We start from the raw sequence: 21,428 nt of genomic DNA on the forward strand, positions 1-21,428 counted from the left end.
CGCCTTCTTAACACCCCCCGACAGCCAATCACAGAACACTGCCTGCGAGCCCGTAGAGCTACCCAGCCAATCACCGCCTCTGCGTAGAGTATGCGCACCAGATCCCACGGGAAACAAGCGCTGCCAGCGCATGCACGGAAAAGAGAGGCTGCAGGGCGCGTGCGCAAAACTGCCGAGCCCGCGACTGAGCGGGAGGAAGACGTGTACTGTGAGCTGAGCGGTGTGGGGCTCGTGAGTCCAATGTCGGGCCCCTTTGAGGAGCGGAGCGGGGCGGTGCCCTGCGCGACTCCATGGGGCTGCTGGTACCAGACTCTGGAGGAGGTGTTCATCGAGGTGCAGGTCCCGCCGGGCACCCGGGCGAAGGACATCCAGTGCAACCTGCAGAGCCGGCACCTGGCGCTGGCCGTTCGCGGGCAGGAGGTGCTCAAGGTAGCGCTGGGAAGGGGGAGGCTGGCCGAGTAGGCTGCCAGTGGGGCAGGGCCCGGCCTAGGCCGCAGAGCTGAGGGGGAGGCCCCAGCAGTTGTTGCAGACAGTCAAGACCGGCGGGGTCCGTTTGCTCTGGCGCTGGCTCACTGCCACTTGGTCCTTACTGCATCAGGGAACATGTAATCTCTTGCTGCCCTTGCTCGCACTGCTGGGGAGCCTCGAGGGAGACGCTGCTTCTAGCGCCGTGGTATTAGACGGGGGTAGCGGTTGAGGGCCCATGTGTCCTTGACGTGGCCCTCTGAGTGGTGTCTCCTTTGGCTATAGAGTCTCTGGTGGTTGGGGTGTAGCTCCTGCAGATTTAAAAACTGTTTGTTGTAAAATTCAATACAGTAATTTCTCACTTAACGTTGTACTTATGTTCCTCAAAAATGCAACTTTAAGTGAAACAATGTTAAATAAATCAAATTTTCCCATAAGATGTAATGTAAATGCAGTAGGGTTGGGGGTTTCCAAGGAAAATTTTTGGAGGCAGACAGCAGGCATTGTATACTGTAGTGTGGTGGGGAGGTGCCCCTGGCTTAGCCCTGGGGCTTAGGACTGGGGGTGCAGGGTCTAGAAGGGAGTTAGGGTGGGGATGCAGGAGGAGGCTCAGGGCTGGGGCAGGCAGGAGGTGCAGAGCACTTACCTGTTTGGTGTAGGGGGTGTGCAGGTTGCGCCAAGCAGCGCAGCATTGCCCCCATGGCTGTGATTCTGGGAGCTGCCACCCCACCCCTGGCAGGCAAGGCCACTCAGAACGCAGAGGCTTTAGGGGCTGCAGGGCCCTGGCCTGCAGCTCTAAAACTGCTTTGGGAATGTGAGCACCAGCCAGAGGACTCAGGAGGAGCAGGGACAGCAGGAGCTGGAGAGAAGCAGCGCTTTCCTCGTCTAAGCCAGCTAGAGGGAAATGGCTCTTTGAAGAGGAAATCGCCTCTGCAGTTGCACCGCTCCTTCTGAGTCCTCCGCGGGGCCGTGCTCGCAGGACAGCATTCTGAAAGGGGCTTTAGAGCTGCAGGCCAGGGCCCGAGAGCTCTGTCCACAGCTCTTCTGGTCTAGGCCCGTGTAAGCTCGCAAGTTTGTCTTTTCACTAGCAGAAATTGTTCCCTTAAAAGATATTATCTCACCCTCCTTGTTTCTCTATGTTCTGGGACTGACACAGCCACAGCAACATTGTAAACAATTCAGAATATTGCCTCATTTCTCAATCCATGAGGTTGATTATTTTCCATTTAAGAGAGAAAGTAAGTACCTTTATGCCCAGGGTCTTAATTTTTTTTTCTTTTTTACAAAACCTGCTAGTGCAACAGGTTGGGTTTTTTTTGTCTTTTTTTTACGAAACCTGCTAGCATGTTTCTTGTTTGGTTTTGCTATTTTTGAATAAAACAAAAAAGTTAAAACAGTTTTGAGGGAATTATAATACTTCCTTGCAGTGCTTGAAATGAAAACTGTAATATTCTACTAGTACGAGAGAACGTAAGTAGAACTGAGTCTCTAAGGTGCCACAAGTACTCCTCCTCCTTTTGGAGTAGAAATAGAAGCACCTGGGTCCACTCCTTCACTCCTCAAATTAGCATAATTGACTTCATTTGATTTAAGCATTTAAAGATGGAGACCTGAGATTTCCCTTTCAGTACAAGACGCTGTACAAATAAATAATAAAAATCATGTATTGGTAACATAGGTAATGGCTTTTAAAATTTTTTGTCTTGGCACTGTCCCTTTAATATTTTTACTTACTGTGTCTAATTACAAACAGTGTATTACAAATTTTCTCTTGAATGTATTTCATTAGCAAACAGTAAAACACATTTAATGATGATGCATTATAGAGTATCCATATGAATGAAAGAATCAGCTTTCCAATTAAAAAATATTAGAAATTAGAAAGTTTTCAAAGTTGTTGCTGTGCAAATTCTATGGTATATGTCTAAAAGTTTTTGTTTCAGTAGTTAAAAGCAAGACAAATCCTACAGTGTATGTATCTTAGTACTTCAAAACTTTCTGACTTTATTTCCTTTCTCATTGGAAAGCCCATTTGCTTTCCCATTGGTGCTGGTAATTAGCAATTCTTTGCATCATTATAATTTATTTATATTGTGCCATAGGTGTGCATGGCACTTTACAGACATACTGGAACCTTGATGGGAAGTCACATTAAAATGGGAATCCCCCTATCCCCCCACTGAGAAAGACAGTCCCTTTCATTGAATGGAGATACTGAAACAGTGACAGGTATTTTTATTGTATTAAGCAATTATTTTTAATAACTATTTTTACTTACTTTCTTAGGTATAATAATCATTGGAGCTTTTCAGTACCAGGTTGCCCATAATTACTTTTTAAACCACAGGAAGTTTTCAAACTTCTGTATAAACTGGGAGTAATGTTTTGAGATTCAATATCAATCAGATTTTGAGAAACTTCCATTTTACATAACCTTGTAAATGTCTTTTTCAGGGTAAACTCTTTGACTGTACAATAGCTGATGAAGGGACATGGACGTTAGGTAACTATCTGTTTCTTTTAAATGAAATTTTGAAAGACAGTTAAATGTCTGTGTGTGTTCAAATATCTCTCCACATTAGATTTCATTTCTTTTTAAGAACCAGAGTGTACTATAATTGTGTCATGATCTGCTTTTTTCAAACATACAGTTCTTAGATCACATTACAAAAACAGCCTAATGATGTCTTTGGTTTTTTTAGAGAGAATTATAGAAATTAGAGATGAAAGGAAAATACTGTGTTAAGTCATCTAGTACATTCCCTGTGAGTGCAGGATTGTTCCATTAGTATACTTCGGAGTGCTGGTTCCATTCAGCTAGTTGTAAAAGTCGTGCGCAATCAGGTCTCACTGAGAGACTGTTGTCCAGTTTTTTTTTCCCCCTTGACATTCAGCCTAAATTTTCCTTTTCTTAATTTCATCCCATTACTTTTATATCTCAGTATGCTGTCCAAAGTAATTCCTTGTCCTTGTTAGTGTTGAGCATTTTGAAAGTTGTTACCATGACCTCAGCGTCATTGTTTTCCCTTAGCCAAGATGCACATACAGTAACTCCTCACTTAATATTCTAGTTATGTTCCTGAAAAATGCGACTTTAAGCAAATCCAATTTCCTCATAAGAATTAATGTAAATAGGGCGGCATTAGGTTCCAGGGAAATTTTTTTTGCCAGACAAAAGACATCTATACACATACAGTATAAATTTTAAACTATTTTAAACAAGCAATTTAATACTATACTTAGCAATAATGATTGTGAAGCTTGGTTGAGGTGGTCGAGTAAGAGGGTGGATCATCTGGCTGCTGTTCTTGCTGAACTTTCCCAACTCGTAAAAACACATTTAGAGATTGTTGTTTTGCTCTTTTTTTTTTTTTTGGTAATTTTCTTTATAGCAAGTCATTACTAATCACTTTGGAGCTGCGTTCCCTGTCAGGATCATCATCACTAAGGATTTGCGAGCCAGCTTCAATCATTTGGAAAGCTTCAGAAGGGTATTTGGCAGTCAAATTTCTTGGCCCTCTTCTTCCATTGCTCTCATCACATCTAGTTGCATTAGATCTTCATTGTTTAGCTCCTCTCTATGTGAGCAGAAGTTGGCTTCTTCCACCTCATCAAAACCTGCTTTCTTGGCCAAGCTGAGGATAGTGGGGACAACATCTTTAAATCCTTTTAAGTCATTGAAACATTCAGGCCGCAACTTCCCCCACACACCATTTGTGCATGCCTGAATAACTTAGACCCAGGACTCACCAATGTTGTTGAAGCACTTGAGGACGTTGTAGTCACGCCAAAATTCCTGACTTGTAGGTTTGCCTTCCCCATCAGTGCCTCTGATGAGCTGGTTGAAACTACGGCCTAAGTCATACGCCTTAAATGCAGTGATGGCTCCTTGGTCTATGAGTTTGGATGCGTGATGTGGTGTTAGGTGGCAGAAAGACAACTTTGATGTTTTCGCACAGGTCATCCAGATTGATTGGATGAGTTGGTGCATTATCAATAAGCAATAAAATCTTGAAATCAAGATTTTCCTTGGCACAATATTCCTTCTATGCAGGGACAGCATAGAGAATCAGCCATTCTGAAAAAATAGCTTCAGTTATCCATGCCGCCTTATTGGATTTCCAAATGACTGAAAGGTGTTCCTTTGCGAGCTCGTGGTGTTTCGGATTGATATACTGTCAGCAGTTTCATGTTCATATCTATGGCAGCATTACCACCTAAAAGCAAGGTTATGCGGTCTTTAGCTGCTTTAAATCCAGGTGCTGTCTTCTCTCGGGAAATGTAAGTCAGCTTAGGCATTCTCTTCCAGTAGAGGCCTGTTTGATCAACATTGAAGACTTGCTTAGGGGAATAGCCGCCTTCCTCAATTATTTTCTTGAGATAGTCCAGGAATTTTTTAGCTGCTGTAGCATCGGCACTAGCTGCCTCACCAGCCATTGTGATGTTATGCAGGTGGAAGCGTCTCTTGAACCAAACTATCCTCGGTTTGCCATGCACATCTCTGTCTGTGATCCTTCACCTTGGTCTCTCTTCAAATTGTCATACAAACTTTTTGCCTTTGCTTGTATTACTAGCAAACTTAGGTTTGGTCCTCTGTCCACACTGAGAGAAGACACTCCATTATTTTCCAGAAAACTACTTCTTGATCGACTTATTGTAGTAGCACTAAGTGGTGTTACACACCGAGCACTAGCCCTGATCTTGTCGGCATTACTCCGTATTGTTCTCACAGTGGTCGGAGTTAAGACCTAGAACGATGTCAATGTCTATCACATGCTCGCTTGCATCAAAATGCCTTAAAATGTCTAATTTAGTACCCAGACTAATGGTTTTCTTGGTTTGCTTACTGCTGATGGTATTGCTAGGTAGTCCACTATCACTTGCTGGACATTTTTGACTCATGATGCTGGGTGATACTCCTCTGGACGGTGCATGCAAGTTCCCTTGTTCCCTTCAGCCTGGAGAGGTTGGGGTCATGCAGCATCAATCAACTATTGAAAGAGAGAGAATTTGGAAAACCCATGTCATTCTCCATGGTAATCTGCTCCCCTACTGGAAGCCCTGTAGGTTTAGGCTAGGACTATTTATGGAGTCAGTTTCATTGCACGTTCTTACTTTCATAGGAGCCCTGCTGGAGGAACAAAGGCCTTCTTCCAGGGTGCTCTGGAAAAACTGGCCTTGCTGTACCTCCTATAGTAACCAGGCACTCAGCATCAGGGCAGCACTGCAGCCAGTATAGCTGTGACTGTTGTAGGAGGAGGAAAATAACATCTGCTGTAGGGCTGTCCCCCTCCCTGCTGTGTGCATGCAGGCGCAGAGAGATGCAGTTGGCATTGAAATGAATGGCAAATCTCCCATGGATTTCACAGACTTTCATGGGAGTAGGGCCAGGCTCTGTGCATCCCTAGGCACCCTCTCCCCTTTGCTAGAGTGAAGCAGGGACTGGAACGCTATTAGCTTGCTTTGGGCCAGCTCTCACCCTGTGTTCTTACCCTCTTCCTGCAAAAGGGAGGGGGCAGAGAGCGAATGGAATGTTGTGTATTCAGGCGCAAGACAGCAAGGCAGCGTTTGCAGGTGGCTGGTGGCCTCTGGGGGAGCTTCTGTAAGCACTTGGCTTGACACACTGTTCCCAAGCAGGAAGGAGAGCAGTGAGTGGGCTATAAAGCAATGATGAATCGCTGGAGGGTAGTGTGTACGTAGAGTGTGTTTACAAACATACAGTAGTTGGGAGGGGCCCCAGCCTTACCAACACAGGCACAGCCCTCTGCAGACAATGAGGTGGACAAGGAGGCTGAAGGTGCCACCTTAGGTTAGGAAGCGCCTTGAGTAGCAGCAGCGACAGCTTCCCCCTTTGCTAGTCAGGTACAAGCACAGGTACCGACTTTGCCCGGGGGTGCTCAACCCCGGCTCTGCCCCCTGGCCTACCCTCACTCCACACCTTCCCCCAAGGTCCCACCCGCCTCTGCCTGCTCCCGCTACACCCCCTCCCATGAGCACGCTATGTCCTTGCTCCTCCCCATTTTCTCTCAGTCTCCTGCAAGACAGCTGATTGCAGGGGGCAGGAGATGCGGGGAAGGGAGAGAGGGGAGGCACCGGTGAGGTGGAAGGGAGCTGATGGGAGGCGGGGGGGGGGAAGCGTTCCAACCCACCATGGTTCCGAGCTCCCATGAGGACCAGCTGCTCTGCCAGAGAGTCCTACAAGCGGTAGACAAAGCAGGTGGCCAAATGTTATAAGGGAACATTGCACACCTTTAAACAAGTGTGTTCTCTAATAGAACAGTGAGGTAACAATGAAATGTTAACCTGGAGGATGTTAAGTGAGGAGTTACTATATTAATTTAATTCATCTTTCCTCATCAGTCAGTCCCTCTAGAAAGGTTCCACTTAGTTTGGAGGGAGGAAATATGTATGTACAGTGTTTTAAACGTATGAATAAAGGGATCTTCTTTTCCTTAGTTTTCAGGTTTTCTTGTTGCACATTGGTCTGGACGTCTGAGTTTGTCTTCATTTTCAGTGAATGAAATATCTTTTTGCATAGCCTCTAAGAATGAAGTTTCACCAGAAAGTTCACTAAAATATTAATGTTGAATTTGACTGAAAGAGTATAGCACTAAGTTCAATGGTTATTTCTATTTTTCTTATGAAGAAGACAGAAAATTGATACGTATTGTTCTAATGAAGACAAATAGAGATGCTGGAAATTGTTGGACCTCTCTGTTAGAAAATGAGTATGCTGCTGATCCTTGGGTACAGGACCAGATGCAGAGGAAACTTACACTGGAGAGATTCCAAAGAGAGGCAAGTCAGAGGACACTAATTACTGTTTGTGTCCTATTTATACATACTATGCACAGGTTATGGCCATGAAGCTGAGAAAAATTCTTTTACATTCATCAGAGATACACAAAGTTAACCCATTTGTACTGTTTTATTTTAACCCATTCTGGTTGATTTGTCACTTAATGGGTTGAATCTTCACTAGGATACCAAACTTTGCCTGTAGGATGCCATTCTGTAATTTGAGAGAACCTAAAACTCTTCTTTTAGAATTTAAAGAAAGCATTCGCTTTGGAAAGTAATGCATAGTTCATTTAGAATCTTGGCATTTGACTTCAGTGAAAGTTGCAGGTACCCAACAGCAGGAGAATTGAGCCTTAAGAGGACCTGTATATGGCAGTCTCTCTCTTAATGATTACATAGCTGTATTTAAAGTTTACTTTTCAAAATCAAGTCTCCTTGAGTATATTTATACAGAACACACAGTCAAAACTTTGTTTTGAAGACAAAGGAGAATAAACTCACTGGGCAAATTATTCCTTCCTCTATTTTGAGTAGATTTCATGCAAAACTTGTTTCCCAGTGCTGTGACGACTACTACTTATAGCACTTCACCGTCTTTGTGTGTTAGTATTATTCCCTCAGCTCTGCTGAATTACTAGAGTTTAACGGTTAGCAAGTGCTGAATCAACACAATTTGTTTAGCAAAAAACAGCAGCATTTTTATAAAAACGAGCTGTCCAGTACTGCAGGACCTTCTCCTTTCAGATAACAATTTAAAAGGACATTGTAGAAGTCAACAGCTGTAATATTTAACCCTGCTCCCTAATAACATTTAAAAGATTTTCTTGATATGGAAATCTAGCTGCCTCCTAAACTTGGGATGGCAAGAGCCTGCAAACTCACTTTTGTAGCTGGGCAAGCCACCAACCATAATCTCAATCTCTCTGTGTGTGTAACTGCTGATGTGTGTGTGCAAAAAATTTTCACTCTCCCTGGAGAATTTCAACTATGCCAATTCCCAGGAACATAACAAGCAGAAGGTTGTGTGCTTTTATCAGTTTAGGAGAATGTTAACAAACTTTGATATATATAGTGATATATTGAATACTAACCTTTATATGAATCTTTTATCTCTGTACAGAATCCTGGCTTTGACTTCAGTGGGGCAGAAATTTCTGGGAACTACAGCAAAGGGGGACCCGACTTTTCCAAACTTGAAAAATAAACTTTTCAGCTGTGTTCCAAAGAACCAGAGAGAAATTCTGTGTTAAACTGAAGGAGTGGAATATGTCATTGCTAAAGACTTCACCTGTCTACAGAATGAATATCAAATACTGTCTATGTGGATAGTTTACAGAGGATTCCTTTCAGTAGGATCAAGGCAAACAGCAAAGCTAAAGGTTCATTTTTAAATGTGTGCTAACTTGGATATTAATGAAAAATATGCATCCATGATAAATGTACTTTAAAGGTGTCATGACTGTTTTAAAGCAGTATGGATTTGTGGAAATATTCCACAGTGAAGTGAAAGAGGCACAGTTATAGAATGCTACATAAATGTCAGCACTCATCATCTTGTGGAGAATTAATCCTACAGGCAAGCCACTTACCATTATCCTTAAATTTGAAAGACCTATATTTTTCTAAATTTTAAAGATGTACTTTTGTAGCTCTCATTTGGTTAGCACCCCTCTGATGTGTGTTAGTAAATTCAATCTTAAAACCCCAGTGGCAGACACAGGAATATTACTCTTAGATACATAAAATAAGTTTTGACATTTTAGTGTTGTGCCAAATGTTGCTGAAGGACAGACAGCATAGTAGCAGAAAGTCAAAAAGGTTTAGGCTGAAGCCTGTGTTCGAGTACTCATAGGTCTACTTACAGTATAATAACTTCATATTCTTTGTGGGAGGAGAAGAGGTTTTGATTTCGGAAAGGGTGGAATACTTTGCCTGTAGGATGCTGTATACTTAGAACTTAAAACTTTTCTTTTAGAATTTAAAAAATTTCCCGTGTGAGAGCTACCATATTGTACCTCTTCCTGACTAACACACTGAACAAAATGTTGACTTACATACCATTGTGCAAGAAAATAAATGTGCAGTTATGCATTTCTATTGTCCCTACTTAGTGTAAACAGTTTTAATTTAAGAAAATATAAATTTTAATTACAGGTTTTGGCTGGTGCTTGACTACTTCATATTATGTGCTTTATATGGAAGTTACATATTCTAAGACTTTCCTATTTTAATTCCTAATGTAGCCAGCAAAGACTGAGTATATGTCCAACATATTTTATTACAAAAGCCAAATCATCTCCCTATCTAAAAGAGTAAGAAGCCTGCATCATGCTTTGCACTGTTATGCATGTTTACAGATAGACCAGTTCCAGCTGTGAATTCCAGAATAGAGGTCTCCTTTGACAATGATTTGCCAGCAGCCACCAATCCATTAAAATCTCAGGCATAATTAAGAGTGTCAGCTGATCAACAGCTATGGGAGTACAGAGGAAGGAGTGAGTGTAGGGTGCAAGAACCTAATCCATTTGTAAACTACTCTCAATCCCTTCCATTACACCTAGGAGCAAATATAGTAAAGCTACTTTCTTGTAACACTCCCTGAAACCATATCAAACCTCCCTACACATAGGTCAGCTGTTACCTGATCCACTGGGCTGGGATAGCATATAATTTCTGTAGAATCTAACTTTTTCATTTTATAGAAGAGGTTGAGACCTCTGAGCCATTATGACAGGGAAGAGGGTAGATATCTCACATTACCACTAATTTCACTAGTGCATTAGTCCAAAGGCTGAGACTAAAAATGTCCCGCTAACTAGTTCTTATTTCTGACAAATAGCATGAGAATTGAGTATGGCTGTAAGGACAAATCCAGGGCAAAGAGAGGATGGAAAAAAGAAAACTGAAGGGCAAGTATCTGGTCTGTGAGGTGAACATTTTGTGCCAGCAAATGACAGTGAATGCCACAAGGGGGTACTGTACAAATAAGTTAACTGAAAGTTTAGTTAATATGTAAAGAGTTTGTGCAAACTGCCTATTTATAGCAGTAGTACTAAGTAGGATTCTTAGACCATCATTAAAAATGGAATTCTGTATTCTCCATAACCTGTGTTTGACAACTTGTCCCTTTACAGCAGACATTCCTATGCAGTCAAGGCTCTGAAGCCCTGTGATGCTTTGGGAGAGTTCTACAAAGACAGGCCAAGATGAGCATGTTACTGCAGTATAAATGGGAGATAGCAAAACTTTCACCAAACCTACATCTAAGCTGCAACTGGTTAGCATTGTACCAAACACAGGAGGAAAAAGCCAGTTAGCTGTGATTATGTATCTTGAAATTAGGGGACAAGACTTTTCTTTAAAATAGTGGAAGGAGATCCTGTTACCATCCACTTCCAGTTATTGCCTAAAAGTAGTTTCTGTTATAGTCAGCCCAGTACAAGACACTGTCTAGGGTTCATGAGGAAGAGATAGAGTGGCATATGTAGGATATGATTTCACTTGAGTTCAAATCCCTTTTGCTCTCTCCAGATGCCTCAGACATAAACCCAAGAGATAATGTGAGCTTTCTGGATAGGAGCATAGTTATCCAACAGCTTCATTTAGGCTTTCATGTACAGCTCCAGTCAAGAAATTACCCCTACAGCTGAGGGAGAAGTAAGTGCTTAGTCAACCCTTCAAAATCAATTGTAAAAGCATTAGCAAAGGTATGTAATGGACACTTAGTCCTTTCTCAAGAACTGCTTATGGAAGAAGGCCACTATAATGCTCTGTTTAGGGCTGCAATAGAGCTTTCCTCACAGCTGTTCTGAAGCCCTCCTACACTAATTTTATTAGCTATGGAAACAGGTGCCAATACCAAACTCGCAGTTCTTGGGGAGGATAGTTTAAGCCTTGTGTTCAAAATCTGGAGTATCCCAACAGAAGGTATCTAAGGTTTTTTTTTTTTTTTTAAACTAGGAAGATGTAGCCTACTAGTATAGTGTGGTGTTGCAACTACTGTGGACTTTACCATACCCTTCATTTCAGATGGAGCAATCATTTAGAAAAATAGGCTAGTCTATTTCAGACATTTGGCTCCTACTTTGACATTTAAAGTCAAATTAGAGAGAGGGTTGGTTTTCACTTCCCATCATCTGTACATTAAACAAACATATCAAGATTTGGTCTTAGGTGTCACAGGTAAAAAAAAAAAAAATCTTTCCTTACACCAGGAGTTGACAGCTGTTTTAAAATAGATGACTATCTCTACAATAGCTCTTCGCACCTACAGTTTAAGTTTACTTTCATAAGAGCATTTATGTGGGAAGTTTAATTACTGGTCACAGAATAGTAATATACAGTTTTGTAATAGGTATTGAGAAGAGGGTCAAAAGGACAGTTACTCAGATATCTGCATTACAATAAGTTTATTGAAAGGTACATTCTTTAATGAAATTGAAACAATGTTACTTCTGCTAAAACTAGTTCAGTGCATCTTCAGCAGTTGCATTCAACTTGCATAGCATGTACTGTCCTTTACATCCCTTGCCCCTTTCACCAGTTAGGTATGCTGTATGTAGTTACCACTGCTATCTGCATGGTCAAGGCTAGCAACAACATTCATCTAAGTTTATAGTAAAAAATTTTTCCTCCTCAAGCTGTTCACTTTAGCAGTAGTTTAAAGTGTTTTGTAGGAAGCTTGACTATGCTTTTACTACATTAGAAGGAAGGTGAGGAGTTTCCCCAAAAATCAGTGTTAGACTTTGGAAAGTAGATATTGGTGTACCAGCCCCATGTTTTATTTAACTATTCACAGTTCTTTTCTCCCATTGCCCAGATAAGTTTAACTCTTGCATGCACTCTAATGATTGACTGATAAGAGGTTCTCATGCAATGCAGTGCAGAGCATTCAGAGCTCACTGCCTACATCCCAGCTTCAGACATTTGTTTCCTGACATACAACACTGCAGCTTTACTTGCGCTTAGGCATCCCATTTATGAACATCTTTAGAATGTACTCTCTCATATGTTTGACCTTGCTCTATTGCTGAAGAGCTAGCATTGACACATAGGTTTAGATCTTTTAGTGACAAACCAGGAAGGAAGCTGTATTTGTTTGAAGTAGCAGAGCTGATTCAGAACTCAAACTATTAAAGGAATAGATACAATTTCCTATTTGGGCAACAGCTGATGTCATCTTACATTATGGTGGTACTGGTACAATTTCTATTGAGGGCATGCAAACTACACCTGCATAATAATCAGAATTTGCCCCATTGTCTAGAATGGAATCTAGGGAGAAAGGTTGTCAGGCTCTGCAATGACTTTAAACAGCAAAGTAGCTGTTTTACTGACATTGCAAACTGATATAGGGTGCAGTTTGCTTATGAAAGCCATGCTTTCAATCTCAACCATTCAAAGTTCCCAAAATTACACTTTTCACAAAATGAGGGTAGAAGGATAGCTAAGTTCATTAATGATGCAGAGTAACAACTGCAGGCTTGCCCCAGCACAGTGTCTGTCTGATTTGTATTTTATCATCATCTTAGCCAGAGTTGTCAACTCTGCACTGGAGGTGGACTGGACTGGACTGCACTGCATCAAAGGACCACTGCCTTGTGCACAATGACATGGCTACTCAAAAAGAAAACACAATAATACAGAACATTTGACTTAGTCTCTGGGATGCTGTTATCTATCCAGTGCAGTAACAGTGAGATTTGTCAGACTATTTGGTAGCTTCAGGAGTCCTGAAGCACATTATGCCTCCTATGTTTCAAGTACAAGTTTTAGGAGGTGGAGAATCAAATTGCATGAAGTTAAGTAATCCAGCTAAACAGCCACAGTTGCAGTAACCAAGGTTAAACTACATTAGCTGTTCTCTCATTTAACTGAGTTGTCTGAGGCTATTCTCTACTATAAACAGTATGATGCTTTACTGTTACATTTTCATATTTCAATATTCAGACAGGTTTTAGTCATTCATCCTTCAGGAACTGTTTACTACTCTTGTAGTCAGCACCAGTACAACTGCATTTGCTGGAAAGGTCTACTAAAGAAACCTGGATGTTTTAGTTTTCCCAAGAGTTGAACAGTCAGGTTTTAGGCTTCAGTTTTCAATTCCACAGCTGAATTCTGTAAGCCAGCCTTCAGGATAGTCATCTTTCTATTTTAAGATTCCTGTGCAGACAGTATAAGAGACATTAAGTCAACTAAACAGCTGTAGCTGTACTACATCTGTAGTAAGACAATTTCTGCCCCCAAAAGTAGGAAGAGGATGGGGACAGGGAAGGATACTCTAGGGAAGAGACAGTTAATGGCAGTCATTTAAAAAAATGAAATGAAAGTAGCAACTCAGCAGTGAAAGTTAGTTGGGTAATAAGATAATTACTGTTTTAGCCTATGTCCAGCTTAGATTCCCCACCCCTCAAGTTTATTTCAGGCCTTTAAAGTTTGTTTCAGCAAGACTGGTTTATTATACATTGGTTAGATACAAGCAGCGTTCCAATAAAGTGTTGGAAAACAGCTTGTCTAGTCAATGCACAGGACAAAGTTAGAGGCTAATTTTGCCAGATGAAGTTTAACCATGGTTAAACTATGTAGATACAGTAGAACCTCAGAGTTACAACCTCCATTCCTGAGGTTGTTTGTAACTGAACAAAATGTTACCGTTCTTTCAAGAGTTCACAACTGAACATTAACTTAATACAGCTTTGAAACTTTATATAGAAGAAAAATGCTTTTAACCATCTTAAAAAGTGATAAGCACAGAAACGGTTCTTACTGTGTCAATTTTTACACTGACTTTAATTTTTAGCCGTTTACATTTAACGCAATTCTATACTGTACAGTATTTGCTTCCCCACCCCACAAATCTCTGCCTGACTGCGTACTTTCAGGTCCAAATGAAGTGTGTGGTTGACTGGTCCGTTTTTAACTCTGGTGTTTGTAACTGAATTTCTACTGTAGAGCTTTGGAAGTGAGAGAGGAAGCAGTGTCTTAATGCATCACATACTACTTCAGTTGACAGGGTATTTTTGTAGGAAAATCATTGTTGTCTGACATCGGCTTTGTGGACTTTTCTATGACAATTATCTCAGAATCTTTATTGTATGTTCAGGACTTGTTCCTAATATGCATACAGGAGTCCTAGGACAACCAGAAAGTTGTTACAGGCAAGCCAATTTCAGTAACTCGGTGTCTGGAGGATGGGCTAACCAACCTTCACTACAACTTTTGGTGCACTGATTAATACATTGACCTGCTGCTCAAGTATAGACACTTCTTCCTTTCTTCTTCCTCAGAATGTGAAGCAGGTTAACCACCTGGCATTTTTGTCACATCCCACTGCTTGCTGTGCTCATCTAGCTGTGCTCCAGACTTCAGTGAGATTCAAGTGATGGACACCACAGTATGGGAAAACTGGTACTCCGCCACAGGAGACATTGGGAGGGTTGCCAGTTTATATTTTCAGGTATTAGAGTTGGACACCTACTGCTGACCTTTAGGTGCATCAAGGATTGACAGGCCACTTGGAATGTGTTGATTAAACTGAAGAGTTGCTTTGTTTGACAGCTAAGTTGAATATCTAGGCTGTGCCTAGGGGGCTGAAGAAACCTCCTCCAGTCTAGTAAGCATGAAGAAAGTTTTATTTGTTTAAAGATTCCTATTTGTGCACAAATTGAAGTTGAAAGCAGCTAAAGAAAGTTACCTGTTATGAGCCAGTCTCTGGGATTGTGGGGAGGTGTGAGATTCTGTAGTAGCTATGCTTCAGCTGCCGTGCTGTACGTCCTGACACAATCCACTTCAGCTTCTGAACATTTGGTTTTGAACACTTGTTTGATGAATATTCTGCAAGGCACTTTAATACCAGCTCCTTCCAGAAAGTTAGGTCTCTATTTGTCTGAATGAAGAAAAGTTGAAGCTAGAATGAAGCATTCATTTTCCAGTGGTTTTAATCTACCCTCACCACCTACAAGCAAGCTACATTAAGAAAAGCCTTGTACCACATGCCAATTGGGGGAAGGTGTGAAGGGGACAAGCTTCGGTGCCAATGTACGCTGAAGGCCCTTAGTTCTTAAGAACACGCAAGAGCTTGGACAAAATACTTCACATTATTTTTGTGATTACTGAGCTCCAACAGAAAGGAGTAGTTGTTCCCTTGTGAACAAGTTTCACAATAGTTTCACACGACACCATATAAGTTGTAGATGATAGTAATAGTCAAGTTGAGCCAAAACTTGACTTGTTGGTTTTCCTTGGCGGTTTTATTTACATCAGGGATTGGCAATCTTTAGCATGTGGCCCGTGAGGGAAATCCGCTGATAGGCCAGGCCAGTTTGTTTACCTGCAATATCTGAAGGTTCGGCCAATTGCAGCTCCCACTGGCCATGGTCCACTGTTCCAGGCCAATGGGGGCTGCAGGAAGCAGCATGGGCTGAGGGATGTGCTGGCCGCTGCTTCCCGCAGCCCCCATTGGCCTGGAACAGCGAACTGCTGCCAGTGGGAGCTGCGATTGGCCGAACCTGCAGACACTACAGGTAAACAAACCGGCCTAACCGCGTATTTCCCCGACTAGCTGCATGCCAAAGGATGCAGAATCCTGATTTACATCATGATACTGTAAAGGACTGTTGTGCCTTTTCGTCACCTATGAGCCAGTCACATGAATCCTGCATAAAAGTTACATGCAAGTTTTTCAAAATCTCTCCATATTGGGAGAAAAAACTCAACTCCAATTTGTCCAAGCAAGTAAAGAATTATTTCATTTTTAACAGTAGCAAACTAGAATCTGTCTTGAAGGTTTCTCAAAAAAAAAGCCGAATTATGTTCAACAACCTAACGTTAAACCTGTTCAGAGGCTCTACCCTTCACTGTTGTTAAGGTCCCCCCCCCCCAACATACCTTGGAATGTATCTGAAGGCATTCTATCCCTTCTTTCAACTCTAACAGTTTCTTTTCTTCGATCTCTAGTGCCAATATAGATAATGCCAAAACAGAAGGCTAAGGGAAACAAAGTAAATGTTAACACTGACAGCTGAGACTGTTAAGCTTCAGTAAACTCAGTGTGCTTATGGTATTAGAAACCATGTACCTTTGCTTTAGAGAACATGATTCTGCAGTGACATGCCTTAAGCTGGGCTTCAAATCTCTCAAAATTAAGATGCTTTCTCCTGTAAGAGAATGGCATTAAGAGTTTAGTTAGTTGTAGAGAGCATGTAATTTTCTTTTTAGGCATATAAATCAGATCAAGACTCCAAAAGCCGTAGAAATTTGCTGAGCATTTAATAAAAAATTACTCAGACATTCTATTTGATACCGTTTAAGGGTTCCATCAGTTCCAGAAATGTTTGTGAAAGAATGACAGGCTTCTTTTAAGTTCAGAGGTGTTGGGTATATCTACACTGAAACTACTACAGCAATGCTGCTTCCACAATTCAGCTTATACAGTAACCTATGTCAGTGGCAGGGGTTTTCCTGTCAGCATACGTAATCCATTTCCCCACTTCTGCTGGGGACCTAGTACTGTCTACACCAGGTGTTAGGTTGGCATAGCTACAGTCAGGGTGTAGATTTTTCATACCTGAGAGCTGTAGGTATGCCTATGTAAGTTCCCATTGTAGACTAGCTCTAGGACTCAGATTCTGTACTATAAAATTAAGTGTTGCAGCTTAATGTGCTATTGCTTTGTTTTTTGCATAGATATTTTTCTATATATATTTGCAAGACTGGCAACATGGTAAAGTAAAAACAGTTTTGGTTTTATATCCCCAGTTGTTCTGACTCAGCTAAGGGGTTTTGCAGGTTTGATGTGCTTACAGTATTTGTTGACCAAGCAAGTTTTGATCTTGAAATAACTAAGGATATTCATAAACCAGCTTTTCAGAGAAAAGATTTTGAAAGACTGCCAGACACTGCTGCTTGATCAGCAGTACATTAACCTGCACCTGTTCAGCAAGGCTGTTTCCCTGATCTAAAACTATGCCCTGGGTCATTTTTATTTTAGCTGTAATCATCATTGTCCCTGAAGTAGGAGAAAGCTCTGTTCATTACAGCACAGTATCAATCCACAGGGATTCATATCAGCCACTGTTTACCTGTTTGTAAACGTTTGCATTCTCACTTTTGATTTAAATTGTATACATTAAAGTAGATTACTTGAGTGATTTTCTTCACCAGCCCTTTCCAGTGGGCAGTGAAGCTTCAAAGTCACGGTGTAATAGTTGTTTTACCTTTCACAAGGTAAATTCTCATGGATGAGCAAGCGATAGAGTTGTAGAAACTGAAAGGCAGTTGTAGCTTTGACTCTCCAGTATAGCTTCTCTAACACAATTTTCTCCATTCTCATCATGTCCGATACAGTGAACCTGTACTGGCTTATTCGAATTAAGTCAGTGGCTAAGGGAATGTTTCTTTCTTCTTCTGTTGCTTTCACAGCCAGGTAGAAGCAGCTCAGTCCAACACAGCCTAAGTGTTTAGGCTGCACCTAAAAGACAGGTCAAATTTATTATAATGAAAGCATTTTATAGCAAGTCAGAAAAATAAACGTGTTCAGCTATAATAGATGTTGGGTTCTCTTTTTAAGCCAAGCTCTGCAGGTAGCAATTTTGCATACTATAACTCGACCATCCACATCTATACACGATGATGTCAGACACCCAAAATTACTTCTCACTCTGCCTTCTACAAGTAGGGGCATTTGGGAGATTCCCTCTTATACTGAGCTTTCCTTATTGTTTTAGAAATCTAGACATTTCTATACCAGGTTAGATCAGGGTCACTAATCCAATATCCTACTGGAGAGTTAGTGAGAAGTTCCTTGGAGGAGAATTAATGAATAATCTAACTAGTGGACATTTCTTCCAAAACACTGAAAGAAACTGGCATATGCTCAGAAGCGAGTGTGTGTCTAGTCCTTTTTTAATCTGATGGGGGTGGCTTTAAAATTTTCTAAAGGATATTTTTTGGATTCAGTAATCTTTCTACTCCCACCCCACCACCCCATTTAGGAATATGCATGGTCTCTGACTGTGGTATGCTTAAATTGCCTTAAGACTGAGTTGGAAGATTTTGAATTGCTTACTTTTATTATAAAAGTATCTTTGAGAACTTATTTCTGATAGCATACACTATGGCATAATGAGATCCTCTGGTCACTCTGTGTAATTATAGGAGTACGCTTCAGTCCCCAAATCCTCCTTCCCAAAAACTACTGAAGTACTCAGTACTGACCAACATCTGAAGTCTGTTGATCACTTGGGATTTTGGACAAGAACCTTACAGATCTAGAGTAGTAAAATAAAAAGTAGCTTACAGAATGTACACATACATTTTGTATTGAAAGGAGTAAGAGCATGTGTACAAGAGAAGTTTGCTGTTTAAGACTAACTGGAGATGTTAAACTCTGACAACCCACAGTTGAACTGACCTAACCCTGGTTTAGACAGCACTAGGTCAATAGAATTCTTAAATCAACCTAGCTACTACATCTGGGGGCTGTCTATTACCTATACAGATGAGAGACCCTCAGCTGTTAAGCAAGCATAGGTATGTTTACAATGAAGTGCTATAGCAGCACAGCTGTGCCATTATAGCAGTCTAAGTGTAGACAAGCCCATAGGCTGTATCTTCACTTGGAATAAAGGTCCTCTTAACTAGAGTTAAAATCTTATTGAAGACAAACACTATATAGTTTTCACATAAGTTAGGAGGCTATGAAGCATAGCTAACTTTTTTTCCTTAAGTGAAGGCAAGGCCATAGAAAGTGTATAAAAGCTTGTGTTTCCAAAACATACCTTCATTTTTGACAGAAACCTGTCTAAGAAATTCACAGCTAAAGAAAATGTTTCTGTACTGAAGCCAAAGAATTGAGTTAAGCTGAGGAGATCTTTTACTTCAAAGTCTCGCAACCTTGCAGTCATTCGGAGGCCATTGTCATGAGCAGTTTCAATTAGTCTCAGGCCAGAAGCCTTTGGCTGATATCTTAACTCTTGTTCCAACAGAGTATTGAGCTGATCTAGCAATTCCTGAGCTTCAGTTGTTACAAGCATTTCAATCATCTGTAATGAAACAAATACTTAATGCAAGAAGCTACTAAAAGGCATTTTGGGACACTATGATATGCTGGGGAGTTACATTTGCCCCATCATCATCATCATCATCATCAATCAGTGGCAAAGGGAAAGCTCTTCAATTTTCCCCAAGAGGACAGAATTACATCATAATATTAGAGAGCTCTACTTAGATTTATAAAGACTCCCTCTCTATTGTTTTAGACCAGGAGTTCTCAAATTGGGGGTCAGAACCACTCAGGGGGTCACAAGGTTACTACAGGGGAGTCATGGGCTGCCAGCCTCCACCCCAAACGCTGCTTTGCTTCAAGTATTTATAATGGTGTTAAATATATTAAGAAGTGTTTTTAATTTATAAGGAGAGTGTCCACACTTAGAGGCTTGCCATGTGAAAGGGGTCACAAGTACAAAAGTTGGAGAACCACTGTTCTAGTCAGACATTTCTGCTGTTATATATCTGAACTTAAACTTGATTTTCTAGTACACATTTTACAGAAGATTTTATTATTTATGGATTTGGGTGGCCTTCAGTTGGTGTGTTATAGCCAGCAAGCAGCCTTCCCCTTTAGTATACACCCCAAAACGCCCACATTATACAGGAATCGGTGCTCGTGTTTCATGTATGCAAGGAACCCAAACTCAAGTTCGGAAGTATTCCTTCAAGAGAGAGGTCAGCACTTTGCAGACAGCGGAGCTGTAGCGCTGACTGAAGAGCAGAGACATCGCACACGTGAGCCGCCCGAGCCCTCCAATCACTCAGCACCTCCCCCTCCACAGTGACATGCCTGGGCTTGTCCGCCCAGCTCGGGAGAGAAGGGATTTGGGCTCATAGACCCCGAGACACAATCTTAATGCCGGGTGGGGGGCTTCAAATCCTCCTCCTCTTCCTCCCCCTCCCAGTAATTCCAGCTTGACCCATGACAGCCCCAGGCTGTAACAGCACAGGCCGGCTGGGTCGTGAGGCAGAGAACCGACCGCCCAGCCTAGAGCCTCTGCTCCCCCAAACCCTCACGCGACCTGCCTAAGGCTGGACCGTTCCCGCCGGCCCCAGCCCAAACCCGCGAACGCTCCATCCCCCCGCCGACCCCTTACCGCGTGATCGGGGGCAGGCGCCGGGTCCTGCTCGGGGCCGCGGGCACCTCGCAGATAAATACTTATAAAACGTTTCTTTAAGCCCCGCCACGTTTAAAAATAAGTAGCCCCCGCCCGAGTACCCCACTCTGCCGGCAGCACCTACCACCCTTAGCCCCCTCCCCAGCCCTTATGTAGAGAGGGGAGGGCGGCTGCCGCCCATACTCGCCTTTGGTTGGCTGCTCCTGATCTGATCGACCAGCCAGTCGGCCAATCAAGACGCTGACTGAGAGGGAGGCCGTGGCTGGCGTCTACGGGCCTCAGATGTAGCGTCGGAGGTCGGGTAGGGGAGGAGTCGGTGATCTGAAGCGCTGCTTGCTTTAGTCACCAGGGGGCAGAGACTTCTCCTTAAACCATGGAAGGGTCAGGCTCGTGCAGTCACCAATGGCGGCTTGCTTCCCTCCTGCCCAGAGTCCCTGGCTTCTGGGCATGTTTCTGCTAGGGCTGTGCCATGGGTCAAATGGCTCACGAGCCATCATGGGCCCTGCAGGGCTAGAATCCTGACACCACCACATAACTCTGCACCATGCCTACTTATGCTGGCTGCTCTTTGCGTGTTTTTAAGTCCCATAACCTTTCCCCAATCTAGATACCATTTGACAGAGGGATTATTTCGGCTGGCACCTTTTACATGTAGCTCCAGTTAGGCAACAGGTCTTGCTTCATTCATATAGCAGGGGCCTGATGTTTCTGCCTTCTTTTCTAGACGACTTTAAATTGTTGAGCTCACACTATTTTGTTTTAAATTTATAAATTTATACATTTATTTTCCTTGCTTTTGAAGGCATTTAGACAGCTGTCTATAACTTTGGTGGATTTCCAGCTTGCACATCTCTATGTCAAGGTAGAAATAACATCCGAGTTGAAGCTTACTTTATCTTTTAATGAAATGTGAGTTTCTCACCTAATTATATAACTCTAGAAGCTGGGACTTTAAGAAAAACATAAAATAATGAGAGATTCAGGCTGAAATCACTA

General features: G+C 42.0%; 2 protein-coding genes across 5 annotated transcripts; one reads left to right on the forward strand and one right to left on the reverse strand.

Annotated features, from left to right (window-relative positions):
• Window positions 1-192: 192 nt before the first annotated feature.
• On the forward strand, window positions 193-9,372 carry NUDCD2 (NudC domain containing 2). Its single transcript, XM_032776044.2, has 4 exons — window positions 193-429; window positions 2,920-2,968; window positions 7,112-7,263; window positions 8,387-9,372. Exons 1-4 carry the CDS (start codon window positions 241-243, stop codon window positions 8,468-8,470), a joined length of 474 nt encoding a protein of 157 aa, XP_032631935.1. The 5' UTR covers window positions 193-240; the 3' UTR covers window positions 8,471-9,372.
• CCNG1 (cyclin G1) lies at window positions 3,813-20,623 on the reverse strand. 4 transcript variants are annotated; one of them, XM_075068084.1, is made up of 7 exons: window positions 20,412-20,556; window positions 19,044-19,307; window positions 17,481-17,734; window positions 16,343-16,421; window positions 16,153-16,251; window positions 14,960-15,151; window positions 3,813-5,456 (listed from the first exon to the last, which is right to left on the reverse strand). In XM_075068084.1, exons 2-6 carry the CDS (start codon window positions 19,305-19,307, stop codon window positions 14,963-14,965), a joined length of 885 nt encoding a protein of 294 aa, XP_074924185.1. In that variant the 5' UTR covers window positions 20,412-20,556; the 3' UTR covers window positions 3,813-5,456; window positions 14,960-14,962. The 4 variants fall into 4 exon arrangements, with proteins under 4 accessions (XP_074924185.1, XP_074924182.1, XP_074924181.1 ...); XM_075068081.1 differs by lacking the exon at window positions 3,813-5,456 and adding an exon at window positions 11,661-13,428 and having other exon boundaries at window positions 20,412-20,623; XM_075068080.1 differs by lacking the exon at window positions 3,813-5,456 and adding an exon at window positions 11,661-13,428 and having other exon boundaries at window positions 14,960-15,172; window positions 20,412-20,575.
• Between the last annotated feature and the right edge of the window lie 805 nt (window positions 20,624-21,428).

This window comes from Chelonoidis abingdonii, chromosome 7, assembly GCF_003597395.2.
Source record: "Chelonoidis abingdonii isolate Lonesome George chromosome 7, CheloAbing_2.0, whole genome shotgun sequence".
NCBI classification, from domain to species: domain Eukaryota; kingdom Metazoa; phylum Chordata; order Testudines; family Testudinidae; genus Chelonoidis; species Chelonoidis abingdonii.

Bases quoted from the DNA above. Each gene is read 5' to 3' on its own strand.
- NUDCD2 (XM_032776044.2), top strand. From the start codon at position 241: ATGTCGGGCCCCTTTGAGGAGCGGAGCGGGGCGGTGCCCTGCGCGACT. The intron at 430-2,919 runs GTAGCGCTGGGA...TGTCTTTTTCAG, and splicing joins GCGGGCAGGAGGTGCTCAAG to GGTAAACTCTTTGACTGTAC. The intron at 2,969-7,111 runs GTAACTATCTGT...TTTCTTATGAAG, and splicing joins TGAAGGGACATGGACGTTAG to AAGACAGAAAATTGATACGT.
- CCNG1 (XM_075068080.1), bottom strand. From the start codon at position 19,307: ATGATTGAAATGCTTGTAACAACTGAAGCTCAGGAATTGCTAGATCAG. The intron at 17,735-19,043 runs GTATGTTTTGGA...CCTGTCTTTTAG, and splicing joins GGTTTCTGTCAAAAATGAAG to GTGCAGCCTAAACACTTAGG. The intron at 16,252-16,342 runs GTACATGGTTTC...TGTTTCCCTTAG, and splicing joins TCATGTTCTCTAAAGCAAAG to CCTTCTGTTTTGGCATTATC.